This window comes from Pipistrellus kuhlii, unplaced genomic scaffold, assembly GCF_014108245.1.
Source record: "Pipistrellus kuhlii isolate mPipKuh1 unplaced genomic scaffold, mPipKuh1.p scaffold_m20_p_33, whole genome shotgun sequence".
NCBI lineage: Eukaryota > Metazoa > Chordata > Mammalia > Chiroptera > Vespertilionidae > Pipistrellus > Pipistrellus kuhlii.
The window spans coordinates 3,190,239-3,210,211 of record NW_023425533.1 but is presented as its reverse complement, the minus strand read 5'-3'; the positions used below and the strand labels follow the sequence as shown (position 1 = coordinate 3,210,211).

At 39.4% G+C, this 19,973-nt stretch overlaps 1 protein-coding gene across 1 annotated transcript in view; it reads right to left on the bottom strand.

Moving 5' to 3' along the window:
• The window catches only part of RADX (RPA1 related single stranded DNA binding protein, X-linked), a 67,378-nt gene that overhangs the window by 27,779 nt on the left and 19,626 nt on the right, over positions 1–19,973 (bottom strand). The window contains exon 11 of the mRNA XM_036460748.2: positions 11,514–11,587. Coding sequence (XP_036316641.1) covers positions 11,514–11,587 — 74 coding nt within the window. The remainder of the gene's footprint in view (positions 1–11,513; positions 11,588–19,973) is intronic.

The window sequence follows — 19,973 nt, the reverse complement described above, 5'->3', positions numbered from 1 at the left end:
GCCAGGCCTTGCAATGTGGCCCGCACCGCGTTGTCATCACTGCACTCCGCTGCGTTTCCATCACAATGACAGTTTATGACTGTTCAGTAAACCATTCGGCCCGAGATTTAGGCTGGATTTTAGATTTTGGCCCCTTCTCTGATTGAGTTCGACACCCCTATCCTAGAGGCTTCTAATACTATCTTAAACTTTTTGAAAATTTTTTTTCTTTTTTCTTTTCCAGTTGAGTGTTTTTTGCTTCTTTGCATTTCAAATGTTTGACTTGATTCTTGTGTTCCTCTAATCTGCTGTTGGGTCTCTGTATAATAAATTTTTTTTATTTCAGTCAGTGTATGTTTAATTTCTAGTTGGTCCTTTTTCATATCCTCGAGGGTCTGGTTAAATTTATCAGCCTTTTCTAGGAAATTCTTGAAAAACTTATAACTGTGGATTTGAATTCTATATCCAGATTTTTGTTTTCCTCCATTTCTTTCCTTTGTGATCTGTTCCTTTGTCTCCGCATTTTTGCTGCTTCCCTGAGTTGGTAGGGTAGCTTTGTGTGCTAGGTTTCCTGTATGGCCCAATGGATCAGCCTCCCCAGTTACCTGAGGTGGACACTCTTGGTGCACCTGTTTGTAGTCTGTGTGTACAACCTTGTTGTAGTTAAGTCTTGATTATTGTTGGTATCACTGGGAGGAATTGACCTCCAGGCCAATTGGCTATATCAGCTGTGTCTACGCTGGGAGAATGTCTGTGCTGGAGAAAGCCTTATAGGACCAGACTTGAAAAATTGCAAAAGCCTCTGTGCTCAACTTGGATGGGGTTGAGCCTCAGGGCTGAGCAGAGTCTTGGCTTCCAGTCAGCCCTGCCCTTGCGCATGCACGTCCCGACCTCTGCCTTCTGTTACTCTCCTGAGTTTCTGCCTGACAGTCCAAATTTCCCCAGGCTCGCACAGAACTGGGGTTCAGTGCAGTCAGGAGCTTCCAATTCCCTTTCACTAGGGAGAGCTAGCATCAATCTCAGCAGTCAGTCATTTCTGTGTGCACTCGTGTGGAAGCCTCCAGACCCCTGCCTGCCACAGCTTCCCTGAGTCTTCGAGTCTCCCTGTGCCTTTCTCCCTACCTGACAGTCCAGCTTCCCCCCATATGAGCCTGGGTCCATGGGGTTTCGCCCGGAACTGGGGTTTAGTGCAGTCTGAACTGGGGTTCAGTGTGGTCGGGGGCTTCCTTCTCTCTCCCATCAGAGAATGCCAGCCAGGCACTCAGACACCCTTCCTCTCTGTGCGCATGTCTTCATACCTCAGTTCTTTGCAGCTCCTCTGATTCTCCATGTGCTTTCCTCTTTCCTTCTAATTGTAGAATTTCCACTCAGCCAGCTTTCCTGTGGTTCTGGATGATGTCCATTCTGTCTTTTAGTTATAGTTTTGAAATTGTTGTGTGAGGCAGTTTAGGCATTTACCTATGCTGCTACCTTGGTTGCTCCTAAAAATTGTAACTTTCACGTCTAAATTTACTATGTCTATAGTTCATTTCCCACCTATTTTATTTTAAATTGTATTTTGTTTTCACTTTGTTTCCAATCTCAAGAAACTATTTATTACTGTAGTTGTTTTTTTATGAATTTTATTTTATAGTTTAAAGATATTACAAATAGTAGTATATATATCTCCTTTTTCCCCCTATTGACCTTCCCCCAGCCTACCCTACCTCCTGGCAGGGTAGTGCATTATGGTACTACCCCCCTAGCCCAGACCCCACCCCCCTAGTGTCTTGTGTCCATTAGTTGTGCTTATATGCACGCATACAAGGTCTTCAGTTGATCCACACCCCCGCCCCAACGCAACATTCCCCAGTCTGCCCGCTGTAATTTGACAGTCTGTTCAATGCTTCACTGCCTCTGTATCTATCATTTTGTTCATCAGGTTATAATGTTCTTTATAATCCATAAATGAGTGAGATCATGTGGTATTTTTTTTTTTCATTGCCTGGCCAATTTCACTTAGCATAATGCTCTCCAGTTCCACCCATGCAAATGGTAAGAATTTCTTCTTTTTTTATACCAGCGTAGTATTCCATTGTGTAGATATACCATAGTTTTCTAATCCACTCATCTGCTGATGGGCATTTAGGCTGTTTCCAAATATTAGCTATTGTAAATTGTGCTGCTATGAACATAGAGGTGCATATATCATTTCTGATTGGTGCTTCTAGTTTCTTTTTTTTTTAATTTCTTTATTAATTAAGGTATTACATAAGTGTCCTTATTCTCCAGTTACACCACCTCCCATTCATACCCTTATCCCCTGTTGTCTGTTTCTATTGATTAGGCTTATATGCACGCATATAAGTCCTTTGGTTGATCTCTCCTTCTTACCCCCTACCTTCCCTGAGGTTTTACATTCTGATTGATGTTTCTCTGTCTCTAGACCTATTTTTGTTCATCAGTCTATGCTGTTCATTATATTCCACAAACGAGTGAGATGATATCATATTTATCTTTCCCTGCCTGGATTATTTCACTTACCATAATGCACTCCATCTCCATCACATTGTTGCAAATGGTAAGAACTCCTTTTTTAATATAGTATAGTATTTCATTGTGTAAATGTACCACAGTTTTTTAATCCATTCATCTGCTGATGGGCTCTTAGGCTCTTCCAAATCTTAGCTATGGTGAATTGTGCTGCTATGACATAGGGGTGCATACAGTCTTTCTAATTTGTGTTTCTAGTTTCTTGGGATATATTCCTAGAAGTGGGATTAGTGGATCAAATGGGAGTTTTACTTTTATTTTTTTGAGGAAACTGTATACTGTTCTCCAAAGAGGATGCATCAGTCTGCATTCACACCAGCAGTGCACAAGGGTTCCTTTTTCTTCACATCCTCACCAACACTTGTCCTTTGTTGATTTGTTGATGATAGCCATTCTGGTAGGTGTGAGATGGTACCACATTGCCATTTTGATTTGCACCTCTTGGATAATTAGTGACTTTGAGTGTGTTTTCATGTCTCTTGGCCTTCCTTCTGTCTTCTTTCGAAAAGTATCTATTTAGGTCCCTTGCCCATTTTTTTATGGATCGTTTATCTTCCTTTTGTTATATTGTATGACTTCCCAGTAAATGTTGGAGATTAAAGCTTTATCAATGATAACATTGGCAAATATGTTCTCCCATACAGTGGGCTTTCTTATTGTTTTGTTTATGGTTTTTTGTTTTGCAAAAGCTTTTTCTTTTCATGTAGTCCCATTTGTTTATTTTCTCTTTCATTTCCATTGCCCTAGGAGCAGTATCAGTGAAGAAATTGCTTTGGAATATGTCTAAGATTTCGCTACCTATGAATTCCTCTAATATTTTTATGGTTTCCCATCTTATGTTTAAGTCCTTTATGCATTTTGAGTTTATTTTTCTGTATGGCGTAAGTTGGTGTTCTAGTTTCATTATTTTTGCATGTATCTGTCCAATTTTTCCAACATCATTTATTGAAGAGACTGTCTTAACTCCATTGTATATTCGTGCCTCTTTTGTCAAATATTAATTGACCATAGTAGTTTGGGTCTATTTCTGGATTCCCTATTCTATGTCCATTTCCTCCAGGTTGTCCAGTTTGTTGGAATCGAGTTGTTTACAGTATTTTTTTTTTTAAACAATTCTTTGTATTTCTGTGGAGGTCTGTTATTTCTCCTCTTTCATTTCTGATTTTGTTTATTTCTGTCTTCTTGCTTTGATTCTTGGTAAACCTGGCTAGAAATTCATCAAACTTGTTTATCCTTTCAAAGAACCAGCTCTTGGTTTTGTTCATCTTATATATTTTTTTGTCTCTATTTTATTTATCTCTGCTCTGATTTTATTATTTCCTTCTTTCTACTTAAGATGGGCTTTTCTTGTTGCTCTCTTTCTAATACTTTGAGTTGTAGGGTTAGATAATTTATTACAATTGTTTTATGCAGTAGGCTTGTAGAGCTATGAACTTCATTCTCAAGACTGCTTTCACTGTTTCCCATAGTTTTGGATTGTTGTGTTTTCATTGTTGTTTGTTGCCATGATGTTTTTTTATTTCCTCTTTGATCTTCCTGGTATCTCAGTCATTGTTTAATAGCATCTTATTTAGACCCCAGGTGTTTAATTTTTTTAGATTGTTTTTATTACAGTTGATTTCCAGTTCTATGCCATTGTGATCTGAGAAGATGCTTGATATGATTTCTATCTTCTTGAATTTGAAGAGACTTTGCCTGTGACCCAATATATGGTCTATCTTTAAAAATGATGCATATGCACTTGAGAAGAATGTATATTCTGTGGCTTTGGGGTGAAATGTTCTGAAGATGTCAAGTAATTCCATCTGGTCTAGTGAGTCTTTTAGGATTGATGGTTCTTTGTTGTTGGTTTTTGTTTAGAGAATTTGTCCAATGGTGATAGTGGATATTAAAACCCTTACTATGATTGTATTGCTATCACTTTCCCTCTTGATATCTTCCAGAAGTTTTATGTATTTGGATGCTCCTGTATTGGGTTCATATGTTTTCCAGAGTTATTTATTTATTTTGATTACTCTCTTTAGAATTAAGAACTGGCCTTCCTTATCTCTTTCTTATGTCTTTCACCTTGAGATCTAATTTGTCAGGTATAAGTATTGCTACTCCAGCCTTTTTTTTTTTTTTTTTTTTTCCATTTCCATGAAAAACCTTTTTCTATCTCTTCACCATCAGTCTGTGTGCATCTTTTTTTCTGAGGTGGGTTTTCTGTAGATAGAAGATATATGGGTCATGTTTTCTTTTTTCTTCTTCTTCTTCTTTTTTTAATATATTTTATTGATTTTTCACAGAGAGGAAGAGAGAGGGATAGAGAGTTAGAAACGTCCATGAGAGAGAATCATCGACCAGCTGCCTCTTGCACACCCCCTACTGGGGATGTGCCTGCAACCAAGGTACATGCCCTTGACCGGAATCGAACCCAGGACCTTTCAGTCCGTAGGTTGACGCTCTATCCACTGAGCCAAACTGGTGCCAGAGGGTCATGTTTTCTTATCCACGGAGTTACCCTATGTCTTTTGAATGGGGCATTTAATCCATTTACATTCAAAGTTATTATTGATAGATACTTGTCACCATTTACAGAAGACACTTTAGCATTTCTTACAGTGCTGGTTTGGTGGTAATAAACTCCCTTAGTCCTTTTTTTTTTTTTGTCTGTGAAACTCCTGATTTGGTAGCCTTGCTGGGTACAGTATTTTTGGATTCAGACTCTTCCTTTGCATGACTTTGTATATTTCATTCCATTCCCTTCTGACCTGATGTGTTTCTGTTGAGAAATCAGTTGCTACTCTGATAGGGGATCATTTGTAGGTAAGTTTCTGTCTCTGACTGCTTTTAAGATTCTTACTTCGTCGTTGGTGTTTTATAGCTTAATTATAATGTGCCTTGGCATTGGTCTTTTGGGTTTCATTTTGTTTGGAACTCTGTGTGCTTCTTGGATTTGTTTGAGTTTTTTCTTCCATATATCAAGGAAGTTTTTGGCAGCATTTATTCAAACAAGTTTTCTATTCCTTGCTCAGTTTCCTCTCATTCTGGCTCTCCTATTATGCAGATGTTATTCCATTTCGTGTTGTCCCAAATTTCCCTTAGGCACTCTTCCGGTTTTTTAAGTTTTATGTTTTTTTTTTTCTCTCTAGATATTCCTCTGCTTGTGTATTTTTTCCTACCTTGTCTTCCAGTTCAATGATGCAGTCCTCTGCTTTTTGTAGTCTCCAATTGATTCTTCCTATTGAGTTCTTTATAGTAGTGATGTGGTTTTTCATTTCTTCTTGGTTTTCATTTCCTTTTGGTTCTTACACATAGTGTTGAATTTGTCTTCCATTCTTTCCAGCCACCTTATATCCATTTTTCTGAATTCTTTCTCTGACATAATGCTTGTCTCTATTTTGTTTACTTCCTTTTTTTTTTTTTTTTTTTGGTGATTTCTCCTTTTCTTTCATATGAGGGATGTTTCTTTTTCTCCCCATAATCTCTCTTCTCTGGGTGTTAGGTTATGTATTTCTCTCTCTCCTGCATTGTTTTAAAGGCAGAAAGACAATACGAACAAGGTACAACGCACAAGGCACTGAACTCAAATGTATTAAGGATACTAATATCTCCAAATAAAGGTGACCACCAGAGAAAAGAGAATTAGAGAATAAGAAAGAAAGAAGAAATAGGAGTGTCAAAATGAAATTGAGATAATGAAAAAAATAGGAGAAAAGAAAGGAAATAAAAAAGAAGAGAGGAAAAAACTACTTATATGGGGAGAAAACTCCAATAGAATAGGCACTAATCCCAACAAATGCAAGTAACAAATACCTAAAGATGAATGCAAACTATGAACAACAACTAATATCAAGTGAGGTGAGGAAAATCAGAAGCAAAAAACAAAAAAACAAAACAAAAAGTGAAACAATCTAACAAACAAGCATAAAAAACCCCCAATATAATCAACAATATAAACAATAACAAAAAGACAGAAAGAAAAAAAAATTGAGAGTGAAGCAAGAGAAGAGAGGGGTGTGTATGGACTTACAGCAGAGGATTGGAAATTAGATATATAAGTAGGATGAATTTATAACAGGGGGTAAAAAGAAGGAATAGGGAAAATCTAAAGCAGGAATAGGGTTAAAGAAACAGGACAATAGGGGAAAAGATAGGAAGAGACTGATAGCATAAAGGTAAAGTTGAGATAGAGTAAAATGATGGTAAAGGAAAGATGACAATAGAATGTAGGACACTAATCCCAAATAAAACAAAGAGAAAATAAAATGTTACTAAAAAAGGGGTAAAATAGTAGTAGTAATAATACTGGTTAAAAATAAAAATGTAATAATTAAAAAGGTAAAATCAAGTGAGGGAAAAAGAAAACAGTTTCTTAGTAAAAGATAAAAATAAATAAAAATGTGCGATAGTGAAGGTCATTCACTTCCTCTATTGTTCTGTTTGGCATGCCTGTTTCCTAGTCAGGACAGTATTAAAGTTTCCTGTATTCCACTGCTCCTCAGTGTTTTAAGCCACAGTCCTGATTTTCAAGCAGGCAGTACTTCTTTGTTTCTTATACTCCTTTGTGTTTACACAAAAGTCAATTTGTGATTCAACCCCTGGGTGACAGTGTTTTTCGATTGACCTTTAGGTCTATAAGTCCTCTCTATTTAGTGCTTAGATTTTGTTTTCCCTGTCACACTTAATACTGATTTTGGGGAATGGGCTGCCCCAGAGCTGGTTCTCTGATCATTATTCCCCACTCTGATCCCCAGGTTCCAGAAAAACAACTTTCCCCTGCAGTCTCTTAAAGTGTCCCCAATGTCCTGGGTTTAGTAATCAAAAGCAAGGATTTAAAGAGGAAAAAAAAAGAAAATGAACCAGAATAAGTGTGCGAACTTACAACTTTTATCCTCTGGAGCTGCATGCAAGTCTGTGTAATCTTTTTTTCCCCCCTGGCTCTAAGCAGTTGGCACACTGTTAAAATTTTTAAGCTGCACTTTTGAGCCCAGTTCAGCTATGGGTTGTTTAGAGTTCCCTTCTGTTAGCCGTCCTGTGGATCCCCTTCCACATTTGCAGATCATGCCAGCCCCAATGGCCACGGATTTTTTTGGGCACAGACTTCCACAGATCCTCTAGTTCCCATTGTGTGCTTTTTCTCTCTCCTGCCTGTATCACAGACCTGACGTTTTCTAAGGTGAAATCTGACCTTTCCATGAGAAGGTGCAGAGCTCCTCCACATCTGTGTATTCAAGCTGTTTGGGGTCCAGTGTTCCTGGGTTTGCAGCTGTTCCCTGGGTGTTGTTATTGTAGATTCCTGGGATTTTTAGACAACTGAAAACAGTCACTCTTCCCTTCAAGATGGCACAGTCTCTGTGTTAGAGCCGGTTGTTCCAGGAAGGATTTCAGCAGCAGGGGAGGCTTCCTGGTTAGGGGAACCCTGTCTGGCAATCCCCAACAGTCCCTTGGAGTATAGCTGTCCCTCAACTCACAAATAAACACTCCCAGTGCAACCACATAGTCTCCTTTCATTCTCTCACTCATGCACTATATTGCAGTCTGCCTTCCTATCCATAGCCATCTTCCCCTTCTTCTATTACCATAATTTTACTGCCCATGTTTATTTATATTTATCAATATTTCATGAAATTCTTATTTTTTGCATGTATCCATTTTTATTAAAATATACTTTTTAATTTAAGGATAGCTGGGATACAATCTTACATTGGTTGTATTAATTTCAGGTGTACAGCATAGTGACTTGACATTTTTATACCTTACAGTGTGATCAACCAAACAATCTTTGCTCACCATTTCTTCTTGAATTCTGCTACTTCATTTTTTGTTTCATTTTATTCCTTTTAGAATTCTTTTTTTAAGTTACTAATTCATTGAGACTCTATGAGTAAAATCTCAGTCTTAGAATATCTAAAAATATATTTATTTTACCCTCATTTTTACAGTTTTAGTTAAATATAGAATTCTAGGTTGGAAAATACTTCCTTTTAAAAAATGAAGTCATTATTCTATTGTCTAAGGCATCTATTATTGCTGATAAGAAATCTTCCAATCTAATTATATTTCATTTGAAAAAAAATATCTAGTTTTTTTCTGATAGTTTCTGAGATATTTAATATCTTTGATTCTTTGCACTTTACCATGATATGTTTGGGTATAGATTTATTTAATATTTCTGCTCAGGATTCACTGTGACCTTCAATCTAATGATTCATATGTATCTTTAATTTTGAAAAAGTACCTCTCCAAATATTGCTTCTTCCTGATTATCCATATTCTGTCCTCCTGGAAATTTTATTTGATATAAATTGGACCTTCTCACCCTATGCACTAGGTCTCTCAACTTCTCTCTTACCTTCCCAATCTCTTGTATGATTTCCTCTGTATCTATCTTCCAAATGTATCAATTATCTTTTCATCTGCATTTAGTTACTCTTCAACCCATCCTATATAATAAAAGCCTAATATGCTAAGTCTTCAGGCGGCTGTTCAACCAATCAAAGCATGATATGCTAATTATATGCTAAGTCCACTCAACTGCTTGCTATGATGTGCACTGCCCATCAGGGGCAAGAAAGTGACCAGTTGAGTAATTGCTGTGACGTGCACTGACCATCAGGGGACAGACGCTCCAACTAGTAGGTTATCTTGCTGCTGGAGTCCAGCCAATTGGGACTGAGTGATATGGGCCAGACATGCCCTGGAGTCCTCTTGCAGTCCCTCCCTGGCTGGCTAACCTCCCACATACTTCCCTGGCTCTGATGGTGCACTGGTGGGGTTCCTCAGACTGGCCTGCACTCTTTTTTTTAATATAGTCTATTGACTTTTCACAGAGGGGAAGAGAGATGGATAGAGAGTTAGAAACATCGATGAGAGAGAATCATTGACCAGCTGCCTCTTGCACACCTCTATTGGGGATGTGCCTGCAACCAAGGTACATGCCCTTGACTGGAATCGAACCCAGGACCTTTCAGTCCGCAGGCCGACGCTCTATCCACTGAGCCAAACCGGTGCTGGCATGGCCTACATTCTCTTGCAATCTGGGACTGCTTAGAGGATATTAGAGAGCCAGGTTCAGCCCAATCCCCCAAGCTAGGCCGAGGGACCCCACTGGTGCATGAATTCGTACACCAGAACTCTAGTTATATATATAGTTGTCTTGGGATTCCAATATGCCAGTTCTTTTTCATATTTATCTATTCCTGATTTATGATTTATATTTATTTAAAGTCCCTTTCTGATTAATCTAGTATTTCTAGTTTTTGGGGTATAAAATTTTCCACATATTACATCTAATCACATTGTCTCAAAGTATTTCATTTCCTCGGGAAGTCTGTAATTTTTTGAACTATGAATTTATTTTCTATAGATGCTTTCCAAATGAATCCCAAATGCTATCCTATATAATAAAAGCCTAATACGCTAAGTGTCCAACAGTTCGACCAGTCATTGTGACCTGTACTGACTACCAGGGGGCAGATACTTCGATTAGTATGTTAGCTTGCTGTTGGGACTGACCAATTGGGACTTGGTAAAATGGGTTGGACACACCCTGGAGTCCTCATGTGGTCCCTCCCCAACCCTGATCGTGCACCGGTAGGGTCCTTTGGCCTGGCCTGCACCCTCTCGCAACCCGGGACCCCTTGAGGGATGTCAGAGAGCCAGTTTCAGCCCAATCCGCACAGGCCAGGCTGAGGGAACCCACCGGTTCATGAATTTGGGCCTCTAGTAGGTTATAAAAAGCTTCTCTTTAAGACAGTTTCACACTCACCTTTGGGTTTCATTGATTTCGGATCAGATATTAATGTTAATTTTTTAGCACATTTTCTTCACCATTTCAGTCATCTGAACTATGACCATACTTCCATTACTACAGAGTCCTGGGATTCCAAATTTTTCCCACCCATTGTCCAGAGGATACAGGTAGCTTTTTAATACTTTCCCACATTAAAGGGCACAATTTCATTGGTCATCCACAAACTTCCAATTTTATTTTAGTTCTACTTCACATAAACTACTGGACTTTCCTTTCCATGTTGTTATTATACTTCAATCTATAATCGTTTAGGCCTTTATCTAGTTTTGAAATGCCGATTAGCAGTTTTAGTTTTAGTTCCTACTCACTACTAATTTTAAATTTCTTTGTTTATGGCACATAGGTGTTTTTCATTATTTTTTGAGGCTTGGTTACATATATATATATTCTTACGATTTCCCCTTTATTTTCTATGTTTATTGCAGGGTACATACTTAGATACATTTGTGCATTCTTTTTGTATTGTTGATATCATTACAGATGTCTCCTTCTTGTCCCCCACCTTTACTCATTTCCACCCAACTCTCATCCCTCCACCTCTAGCCATCATCACACTGTTGTATGTGTTCATTGGCTATGAATACCTTTTGTGCATTCTTAATCTGCCAGAAAGACTACAGGTCAATCCCAAAATAAGAATGATTCAAAATGCAAGAAGGACATAAAATGATAAAAAGTCTAGTCCAGAAAGATGGCCCCATATAAAATCTGACTAAAAATAAATCACTCTAAGGATATCTTTCCAGAAATAAATTACTTTACTAAATTACTTCAGAAATGAACCCAAAATTCAAAACAGTCAACCCAATATCTAAGAAAGAAACTATAACAATATTTTAAGCTTTAGCTGTATTTATGTAAAATTAAAATTTCTACTTATTCTTCTGATAATTAAAAATAGTACATTTGAAGGGATATGCTACTAAAGAAGCAAATTGATAAGTATAAGTTTGTTTATATTTACTTTTACTTTGGTGATACCACAATATTGTTCTAAATTGGGACCAGTATTTTTGACAAGGACCTATGCTAGTATAAATGAAAACCAGCAACAAAAGTAACTAGTTATAAACGTTTTTAGAATACTTATATTATGTTAGTGGCAGTCATGACACAAAAATGCAGAATTGAACAGTGATCTTTATATAATAGTGTGCCATAAATATTATATTTCATTAATACTACTAACAATAAAGCAACATACTTTGGAAGATGCATGGCATGTCTGGTATATTTTCTCTTGTTTGTGGAGAAGATTCTGGCTGAGGTATAGGAACTCTACAAAAGATGAAATGAGAATAACCAATAGTTACAAAGAGACTTAAATAAAAACATTAATTGGTGCTATTCAGAATTTTTTCTAATTCAATAAATTTAGAAAATATGTAGGTCTATTTTCTTAAAATGATGCATTAAAAATGTAAGGAAAAATACATTAAAATGTTGAACAAAGATCCATATACTGCATAACAATTCAAATACTACAATAGATTAAAATATTCTTTTAAGAATTATTCCACAAAAGAAAGTATTCAGTTTTATTAAATACCAACTAAAGATAGATATATACTTTATATGACAAATTTAAAAATTAGTTTTATGGCCTATTTTCATGTTTGCTTTGTTCAAATATTCTAGAAAACTATATGGCCTTACTCTCCTATATTTATGCTTTTCTTTCTGCTCCTTTTCCTTTGCTTGATTAACTCTTATCCTTCAAAATTTACCTCAGGAATTATCCTACATAATAAAAGCCTAATATGCTAAATATTAGCATTTGGTGACTGATCGACTGTTCAACCATTCAAAGCATAATATGCTAATGATATGCTAAGATTGCTCAACCTATTGCTATGACGTGCACTGACCACTAGGAGGCAGATGCTCTGACTAGTAGGTTAGCTTGCTGCTGGGGTCCAACTGATCAGGACTGAGAGATGGGCCGTATATGCCCTAGATCCCTCCCATGGTCCCTCCCCAGCCCTGACTGTGCACTGGTGGGGTCCCTGGGCTTTGCCCTCTCACAATCCAGGACCCCTCAGGGAATGTCCGAGAGCTGGTTTCAACAGATCCCGCAGGCCACTGCCCTTGGAAGGGAGCCAGATGCAGGGCTCACAGCTGTTGAGTGCTGCTGTGGCGATGAGAGCCTCTCTCAATCTGGACTGATTGGGCGAAAGCCTGCAGCAGGTGTAGTGGAACTGGGATGAGCAGGAGCGGCAGATAAGCTGCAGGCAGTGTTGGACTGTGGGTTTTGGCCTGATCCCCACAGGCCATCCTGAGGAACCCCACCAGTGCATGAATTTGTGCACTGGGCCTCTAGTTTTCTATAAGAAGCTATGTTTGATCTCTAGTCAAGGCTCACTGCTCCTTGTGTATGCTCTCATAGCACCATGAAAAAACTTCTATTATAGCATTTATCACACTATATTAAAATTAGTTTATAGGTCTGTCTCTTCCATCTGATTATCTTATAAGTTCTGCTAGAAGTATTACAAAAGTATAAACTTCATTTTATCTATTTCTGAATCTCCACATATTATCTGTTCACTATTTTTTGAACTGAAATGAATGGAGGAAAGGGGAAGCATTTTATTTTGCAGCTGAGGTGAAGCCTGCTTTTATAAGGAAATATTTCCACCTTATGGGATTTTAGCATATTTATCATATTTCTGTTGTATTTCCAAAACTAAAAGCATGAAAATCAGAATTGTCATGTTGTAGAATGCCACATAATCAACTAAAGATGGATATATACTTCATATGATAGGAATTTTAAAAAAATTAGTTCTATGGCTTCTTTTATAATGTCAAGTTATTAATAAACTAAAATGAAGTCGTTTTCATGAAAGAAGAATGCATCTATTTAACTATAAAACTCTAGCACATAAAAACATTTTATAGTTGTAATTTTTCAATTTTTGAAACATGGTATTTCCAGAAATTAGAAAACTGAAAATATCAATTCAGAGAGAAATGTAAATATCTAAAAATAGTTAAATTACACATACTCTGAAATCCATAAACAGCATGTATATACTTATAATACATGTGATTAAAAAGAATATATTCATCTGAAATAAATTGGAAGAAATAGTTCCCAATCTGAAACATCACAATGATAGTGTACAGAATTTTACAAAGTGGCTTAGGAGATTTCTACTGGACTATGTAGTCATTTGTTTGTATGACTTAAATGTCTCAAAGATGCTAAATGACAGAATGGAATATAAAATGTCTATGGGTATCAACTGAGGAAACTGTAGAAAGAGAGAAAAAATGAAAAGATAAGAAATATTGAAGGATAACTGAGCACAGATAAGAAAGAAAAAGAAGAGAAGATAAAGACACATATGATGGGTAGTGGCAAAATATAAAAATTATCTCAAAAGCTCTAAGTTGTACTATAATTTTGCTCTTTCACTAACATATTGATCTTAGATAAAAGCCATGTAGATTCTATTATATATCATCCCCTAATTTATTTATTTTTTAAAATATATTTTTATTGATTTTACACAGAGAGGAATTGAGAGGGACAGAGAGTTAAAAACATCGATGAGAGAGAAACATCGACCAGCTGCCTCTTGCACACCCCCCACTGGGGATGTGCCCGCAACCAAGGTACATGCCCTTGACCGAAATCGAACCTGGGACCTTTCAGTCCGCAGGCCGAAGCTCTATCCACTGAGCTAAACTGGTCCCGGCTCATCCCCTAATTTATATAACAGGATTATAATTAACCTTTACTAATAATAGAGGAATATGCAAATTGGCTGAGACGCCATTACATAATGACCAATCAGGATGGGGGTGGGGCCATGGAGGAGAGCTCTCAGCACACTTGTGCTGGGGGTCCGAAGGGCATGGAGAGAAAGGGAGAGCAGATAGGCAGTTAGGGGGATCAGGCCAGGAGGGGAGAGCAGATAGGCCAGTAGTGCAATCAGGCCAGAAGGGGAGAGCAGATATGCTATTAGGGGGATCAGGCCAGCAGCAGAGAGCAGACAGGCAGTTAGGGGGATCAAGCTGGCAGGGTGTAGCAGTTAGGCAGTAAGGGCAATCAGGCCAGGAGGAGAGAGCAGTTAGGGAGATCAGGCTGGCAGAGGCGAGCAGTTAGGGCCATCAGGCAGGCAGGTAGGTGAGCAGTTAGGAGCCAGTGATTCAGGATTGTGAGATTAATTCCAGATTGGAAAGGGTGCAGGCCGGGCTGAGGAACTGCCCCACCCCCATGCATGAATTTCATGCACCAGAACTCTAGTATTATTATAGTCTTATAAACTATCTTTCAAGCAAAAAATTAAAAGTTCTTAATATACATAAATGAATGCTTAATTACCATTTTTATCCTTTCTGAATCTCAGATTCCTCATCTACAAAATTGAGATAATTATCTTGTGCCTCCCTCACAGGGATATTGAGTATCAAATGAGGTAAGGAAATAGTCTTATCAGTAGGATAAAATAAAGAAGTTTTAATGTCCCATTTATTATATTTTATTTCTCACTGCTAACTTTTTGAATAAGTTGGTGGATTTTTACACATTTTATCTAAAAGAGAGTACCATGATTTACTACCATCCTAAATAATAAAAGGGTAATGTGCAAATTCACCCTAATGGCAGAACAACTGGGAATGACCTGTTGCTATGACATGTACTGACCACCACAGAGCAGATGCTTAATGCAGGAGCTGCCCCCTGGTGGTCAGTGACTTTTCACAGGGAGAGTGCCACTTAGTCAGAAGCCGGCTCATAGCTGGCCAGTGCAGTGGTGGTGGCAGGAGCCTCTCCCACCTCTGTGGAAGCATTAAGGATGTCCAACTAATGGCTTAGGCCCGCTCCTGGACTGCCAGAGGGTGTGGGCCGGGCTGAGGGACCCCCCTGAGTGCACAAATTTTCATTCACTGGGCCTTTAGTTTGGAATAAAATGTTGGTTGATAGAAGCTCTTAAATAGTCATATTTACTACTAGAGGCCCAGTGCACAAATTCATGCATGGGTAGAGTCCCAGTCTTAGCCGGCGATCAGGGCCAGTCAGGTTCCCCACCTCCCTGCCTCTTTGCCTCTCTCTTCCCTTGCTCCTTAGTGCCCTGCTGCCACTGCTGGTCACTGGCCATGTTCTGCACCATCCCCTGCTGGTCAGCGCATGTCATACCAAGTGATCAAACTCCTGGCCTCATGGTTGAACTCCTGAGGGGACACTTTGCATATTAGCCATATTGCAGGAAGATTCCTGCAATAGGGCTTCCTGCTGTGGTTGCTGCCCTGCCTGCTTCTCTCCCTTCTCCCCTAGCCTGCCTGCTTTCCTCTCTTCTCCCCTTCCCTGCCTGCTTCCCTTCCTTCTGCACCGCCCCGCTTGCTTGCTTTTCCGCAGCTTCATTCCCTTCTGCAGCACTTGGCTTCTTTCTACACTGTCTTCAGTCTTCACTCTGGTCTGGGCATGCAAATTAACTGCCATCTTGGTTGAGTTAATTTGCATGCTTGCCTAGATTGGCTGGTGGGTGAGGCTTCTTGTGGACATAGCAAAGGTGAGGTCAATTTGCATGTTTCTCTTTTATTAGGTAGGATTGGAGGCCAAGTGCACAAAATTCATGGACAAGGAGGGGGAGGAGTCTCTCAGCCCAGCCTGCACCCTCTCCAATCTGGGACCCTTTGAGGGATGTCTAACTACCCGTTTAGGCCCGATCCCGGTAGGATCGGGCCTAAACGGGTAGTTAGACATCCCTCTCACAACTGCTCGCCTGCCTGCCTTCCTGATTGCCTCTAACCATTCTGCCTGTCAGCCTGATCACCCCCTAACCACTCCCCAGCCACCCTGATTGCACATAACTGCCCTTCCCTGCAGGCCTGGTCACCACTAACTGCACACCTCTGCTGGCCTTGTCACCCATAACTGCCCTCCCCTGCAGGCCTGGGTCCCTCCGCCAACTTCCCTTTCCTGCAGGTCCAGTTGCCCCCAACTTCCCTCCTCTGCCAGCCTGGTCACCCCCAACTGCTCTCTCTTGCAGGCCTGGTTCCTCCCAACTGCCTTCTCCTGCTGGCCATCTTGTGGTGGCCATCTTGTGTTCACATGGGGGCAGCCATCTTGTGTGCTGGAGTGATGGTCAATTTGCATATAACTCTTATTAGACAGGATAGAGGCCTGATGCATGGGTGGGGGCCAGCTGGTTTGCCCTGAAGAGTGTCCTGGATCAGGGTGGAGGTTTCCTTGGGGCGTGGGGTAGTCTGGGTGAGGAGCTATGGTGGTTTTCAGGCTGGCCATGTGTCTCCCCCCACCCTCTGGTGACCCAAGTGGAGGCCCTGGTATCTGGGATTTATTTATCTTCTATAATTGAACCTTTGAAGCCTTGAGCGGAGGCCAGGATAGGCCAAGAACTTGGCTTCCTCCATTGTCTGGGAAACCCAAGCCTCCTGCTCACTCTGTGGCTGCAGCCATTTTTATTGGGATTTATTTATCTTCTATAATTGAAACTTTGTAGCCTGGGCCGGCCAGGGTGTGCAAGAAGCTTGGCTTCCTCCATTGCCAGGGAAAGCTAAGCCTTCTGTTTGGTCTGTGGCTGCAGCCATCTTGGTTGGGTTAATTTGCATACTTGCTCCTGATGGGCTGGTGGGCATGGCTTGTGGGTATCTCAGAGGTATGGTCAATTTGCATATTACTCTTTTATTAGGATAGATTATTGTGCCAACAGAAGCAGACTAACAGATGACCCAGAAATTGGAGTTAGCAGGCCAGGATTTATTATTATTTTTAAAAAATATGTCTATTGATTTCAGAGAGGAACGTAGAGGGAGAGAGAGGTAGAAACATCCATGATGAGAGATAACCATTGATTGGCCTACTCCTGCATGTCCCACACTGGGGATTGAGCCACAACCTGGGCTTATGCGGACTGGGAATTGAATCATGACCTCTGGCTGGGCAGCAGACCAGGATTTACAATACAATGATTAATATGTTCAAGAAACAGAGGGAAAGATGGACAAAACAGATACAGTCTCAAAAGAGAGGGGTGGGGAGAGAAAGAAACATCAATTAGTTGCTTCTTCTCTGGCCTCAACCGGGATTGGGGAGCAAACCCACAACCCAGGTATGTGATCTTGACTGGGAATTTAACCCATGACCTTTACATGCTTGGCCGATGCTCTAATGACTGAACCACACTGGTCAGGGCTCTTTTTTCATTAAAATTGCTTCTTTTCCACAATATTATTTTTTCAAAATTATATTTTAATAGTAATTCACATTGCTGCATATAGCTGCAGTTCATTCTTATTTTTGAAAATGTTTTCATTGATTTTTGTGGGAGAGAGAAAAACAGTGATGTGAAAGAAAAACATCTATCATTTATTTGCCTCCTGCACAAACACTGATTAGGAATCAAACCCACAATCTGAGCATGTGCTCTGACTGGGAATCAAACTGGTGACCTTTCAGTACATGGGATGACAACTAACTGAGCCACACTGGCCAGGGCAAGTTTACTCATTTTAATTGTATGTTTAATGCTCTCTTGTATGAATATACCACAATTAATTTATACATTTCACTGTTGATGGATAATGGATGGATTCCAATAAATAGCTGTTAAGGATCTATATATAAAATGCAAATAGACCGAACAGCGGAACAACCAACCAAACAACCAGTCGCTAAGATATGCGTTTACATTAGGGGGCATGCGCACAGAACATGGCGGGCATCAGCCTTGTTGGGGTGGTGGAGCAGGGGCGCCAGAGCAAGATAGCTGTCATCAGGGAAAGCCTCTGGTGGCTACTGAAAATTTGGAGACAGGGTCACTGAAGATATAATTAGTGAAGATAAAGTCATACTGGAGTAGTGTGGGCCCCTAATCTAATATAATAGATGTTCTTATAAAAAAGGGATATTTGAACACAGATACAGATTGGGGTGATGTTTCTACAAGCCCAGGAATGCTAAAGGTTGCCAGCAGACCACCAGATGCTAGAGGAGAGGCATGGGGCAGATTCTTCCTTAAAGCCCTCAAAAGGAACCAACCCTTCTGACACCTTGATCTTAGAGTTGTAGCTTAAAGAACTGTGGGATAATAATTTTCTGTTGTTTAAGCCATATAACTTGTGATACTTTGTCATGGCAGCCCTAGAAAAATAATACAGATTTCAGTACCAGGAAGTAGGGTGCTAATGTGACAATAATTAAAAATGTGGAGGTGGCTTTGGAATTAGGTATTAAGTAGAGGCTGAAAGAGTTTTGAGATTCATTAACAGAATAAGCTTCGACTGCTTTGAAGAGAATGTTGCTAGAAATATGGATTTTGAAGGAGAATCTGTTGAAGGCTCAGAAAGAAAAGAAGAAAGCTGTAGACAAAGCTTCTGTTTCTTAGGGAAAACACATATTGTCATGAACAGAATGTTGCTAGAAATATGAATGTAACTGGTGCTTCTGGCAAGTTCTCAGAAAGAAAGAATGTCTTATTTGAAACTGGATGAAAGGTGATCCTTGTTATAAAATAGCAGAGGATTTGGCTGAATTGTATTTTGTTGGATGGAAAGTGAAACTTGTATGCAATGAACTTGCATATTTAGCTGAACTTACAAAGTGTTGAAGGCACAGTTTGGTTTTTCCTTGCTGCTTATAGTAAAATACTATAAGGGTAGAAACATTTAAAAAGAGAATTGTTAAGAAAAAAAACCCCACATTTCAATACTTGGGAAATTCTCAGCCTACTCAATTTCAAAAAATGAGAAAATTTGCTCTGGATAGAACACCAAGGGTATTGTTGGCTAACCATTTGCCCAATACATTAGGTTTGTGACCTGTGGACCCAATCAACTATCTCAGTTGGCATGCTGTTAGCTTAGACTGAAGGGGTATAGGCGAGAGGAAATGAAGAAAGGCTGTTGGGTTTTTGGAATTCTTAAGTCAGGAAATGACCTGATAGAGATATCCAGCTGTGATCATGTGTTATTCTTTTTTTAAAAAAGGGAAGAATAACCCTGAGAATAAGGCCTTTTCTTTATGAAGGCAGAGCCATCACCTCAGTTCCAGAGTACAGAGCCAGCTACTACTCAGGCTGTCATCTGGTGAGCCCAGAGGACACAGTATCATGCCAGAAAGGATAATTCTGGAGCCTTAAAATCAAGTGAAACTGATCCTGCTAGGTTTCAGACTTACTTGTGACCCATGATACTTTTCTTCCTTCCAATTTCTTCCTTTTGGAATGCTTATCCCACCAATTGTATTTTGGACATATAATGTGTAGTTTCACATAGGAAATAATTTTGCCCAAGGATGAATCATCCTGCATCTCATCCACAGATGATTTAGATGAGATTTAGATGAGATTTTGAACTTAGAGTTGATGTTGGTATGGGGTAAGACATTTGGGGATGTTGTGATGGGCTGAATGTATTTTGCATTGTGAGGACATAAATTTTTAGGGGCCAGAGGACAGACTACTAATATGTAACTGATTACATGTTCAAGGACACGAGAATGTGACATTTGGAAATAGGGTCATTGAAGATGGAGTAGGTTAAGATAATATAATATTGGAGTAGACCAGTACCCCAGAGAGGATCCGTAATTCAATGTGGATGGTGTTCTGATAAAAAGTGGAAATCTGGACACAAATTTACACATAGGGCAAATGCCAGGTAAAGATCAAGGCACAGATTGAGGTGATTCTTC